This window comes from Monopterus albus, unplaced genomic scaffold, assembly GCF_001952655.1.
Source record: "Monopterus albus unplaced genomic scaffold, M_albus_1.0 scaffold269.1, whole genome shotgun sequence".
Lineage (NCBI taxonomy): Eukaryota > Metazoa > Chordata > Actinopteri > Synbranchiformes > Synbranchidae > Monopterus > Monopterus albus.
Window position 1 is genome coordinate 133,639 of NW_018128149.1, and position 2,451 is coordinate 136,089.

General features: G+C 48.6%; 1 protein-coding gene across 1 annotated transcript in view; it reads left to right on the forward strand.

Moving 5' to 3' along the window:
• Window positions 1–2,444, forward strand: part of mos (v-mos Moloney murine sarcoma viral oncogene homolog) — a 5,182-nt gene extending 2,738 nt beyond the window's left edge. Inside the window, exon 2 of the mRNA XM_020621891.1 lies at window positions 687–2,444. Within this exon, the coding sequence (XP_020477547.1) occupies window positions 893–1,909 (1,017 nt within the window). The 5' untranslated portion in view covers window positions 687–892 and the 3' untranslated portion in view covers window positions 1,910–2,444. The remainder of the gene's footprint in view (window positions 1–686) is intronic.
• The last annotated feature ends 7 nt before the right edge of the window (window positions 2,445–2,451 follow it).

Genomic DNA, 2,451 nt, shown 5'->3' on the forward strand with positions numbered 1-2,451 from the left:
GTTCGACCTAAAACCATATTGGCAATCAGAGAGGATTTTATATCTATCAATAAATGTGTCTAATCTGTTATTGAATAGTTTTTCCAAGATTTTTGAAAATTGTGACAACAGAAAAACCGGTCTATAATTTGTGAAGTTGTGCTTATCTCCAGATTTATACAATGGAATAACCTTTGCTATTTTCATATGACTTGGGAACTGACCAAGTCGAAACGACATATTAAAAACATGAGATAATGGTTTGCATATCCCCTCAGTTGTCCATTTAACCATTGTCATACTGATACCATCACTATCACTGGATGATTTATTACATTTGTTCACTATATCTATAATTTCCTTTTCAACAATTGGCTTTAGAAACATAGAACTCATGTTTCTTTCAATTGTATAGTCATTTATATTAACGTCTGTACGAATGGTACTTGCTAAGCTAGGACCCACATTCACAAAAAACCTATTAAACCTGTCTACTACATCCTCCAATCTGTTGACCGGTATATCATTGTCCATAAAATATGGGGGGTAATTACTCCTGCTGGTACTGTTTCTAATCAATTTATTTAATATCTTCCAGGTACCTTTCATATTATTTTTATTCTCCTCTAATACCTTAGAATAATATTGTTTCTTACATATCCTCAATAATGTAGTTAATGTGTTCTTATATAACTTACGGAGCGCAGGTTACAGACATAAGCGGGACCAGAGTGCTGTTTGGGTTTCTGGGGGTAACGGTGACGAGGACTGGAGACACAAGGAGGCAGTAAGGCGTCACCAGGATGCCAACTGTCGTAACACGCCAAGGAAGTAGTAGAAGAAGACGACGACGACAAGGTGCCGTTTATTCAGTGGCCGGCTTCAGGTTGCACAGACGCTCCACCAGCGCACAATGCCGTCTCCGATCCCTGCGACCCGGCTCCTGCCCAGTCATGTCTGCCCCTCTCTGGACATCGGGACCTGCAGCAGCCCGCTGACCAAGCACTCCCACGGCTCCACCTTACAGGTTCCCGTTCAGCGGTTCCACGGCAGAGTGGCCAGCCGGCTCTGGTCCACTGTGATCCAGTGGAAGGAGCTGCGCTCCGTGCAGCCCGTGGGCTCCGGAGGGTTCGGCTCCGTCTACAAGGCGGAGTACTTCGGGGAGACCGTCGCGCTCAAGAAGGTCAAGAAGTGCGCCAAGAACAAGCTGGCGTCCCGCCAGAGCTTCTGGGCCGAGCTGAACGCAGCACACCTGCGCCACAGGAACATCGTGCGCATCATCGCAGCTACCACCTGCGTGCCGGCGGACTTCGGAGACGAAAGCAGCATCGGAACGATACTGATGGAGTTTGTGGGGAGCAGAAGCCTGCAACAGATTATCTACGGAGGTGCGGAGCTGCTGGCGGAGGACAGGTGGCTCAGATACGCCACAGACATTGTGCACGGTTTGCATTTCCTGCACTCAAACGGCGTTGTGCACCTGGACATAAAACCAGCCAACGTGCTGGTGTCTGCTGAGGAGCTCTGTAAGATCGCAGACTTCGGTTGTTCCCTGAAACTGAACCAGGGCTGCGAGGTGAGCGCGCTCAGCCCCCACCTGAGCCACGTAGGCGGCACGTACACGCACAGAGCCCCGGAGCTGCTGAAGGGCGAGGGGGTGTCTCCCAAAGTGGACATCTTCTCTTTCGGGATCACGTTTTGGCAGCTGATCACCAGAGAGCAGCCCTACTCTGGCGACAGGCAGCACGTGCTTTACGCGGTGGTGGCGCACAACCTGCGGCCGCCTGTTCACGGCCACCCGGTGTTCCGGTCGGAGACGGGACGGCAGTGTAGGACTCTGCTGGGCCACTGCTGGAGTGGGGAGGCCCGCAGCAGACCAAGTGCTGAGGAGCTGCTCCCTCACCTGGAGCAGCTGCGCTCCCGGAAATGAGCGTGTTTAGCTCCGGTTGTTTAATGTGCTCAAATAAACCCAACCCCGGCTACTGACCCGGAACAGTTACTGGCTGGGGGGGGTACATTATTAGTGTCCTGAGAAAAAGGCAGACGACTCATTTTAACTCACCGAATCCAGATGTTGTGAATTCACTCTTATTTGCTCTGATGGGATTTTAATGATTTACATGAGATGTGGTTTTATTAAAATTATTTTTATATTATATGTGTAATAAAAATGGGTTATCGTTTCACTCTTAGTGAGGTATGTCATGTGTTCTTGGTCCTCAGGCTGATACTGATATTTACTGATGGGTTCGTCTCCGTGTCATATTGTAGAAGAACATTTAGGAGAACCACCGTAAAGCTGTGCTCTGCTTGATTTGAAACCACAGGTAAATTAAAATGTTAGTCAATATTAAAATACACAAAGGGGAAGGCCCTGCTGATCTGTGGCATACTGGACTGGCCCTGCGTCACCTCTGTACAGATGATGTAAGGATCTTCACATCAGGTCACTCTAAAATGTGTTGCCATGGC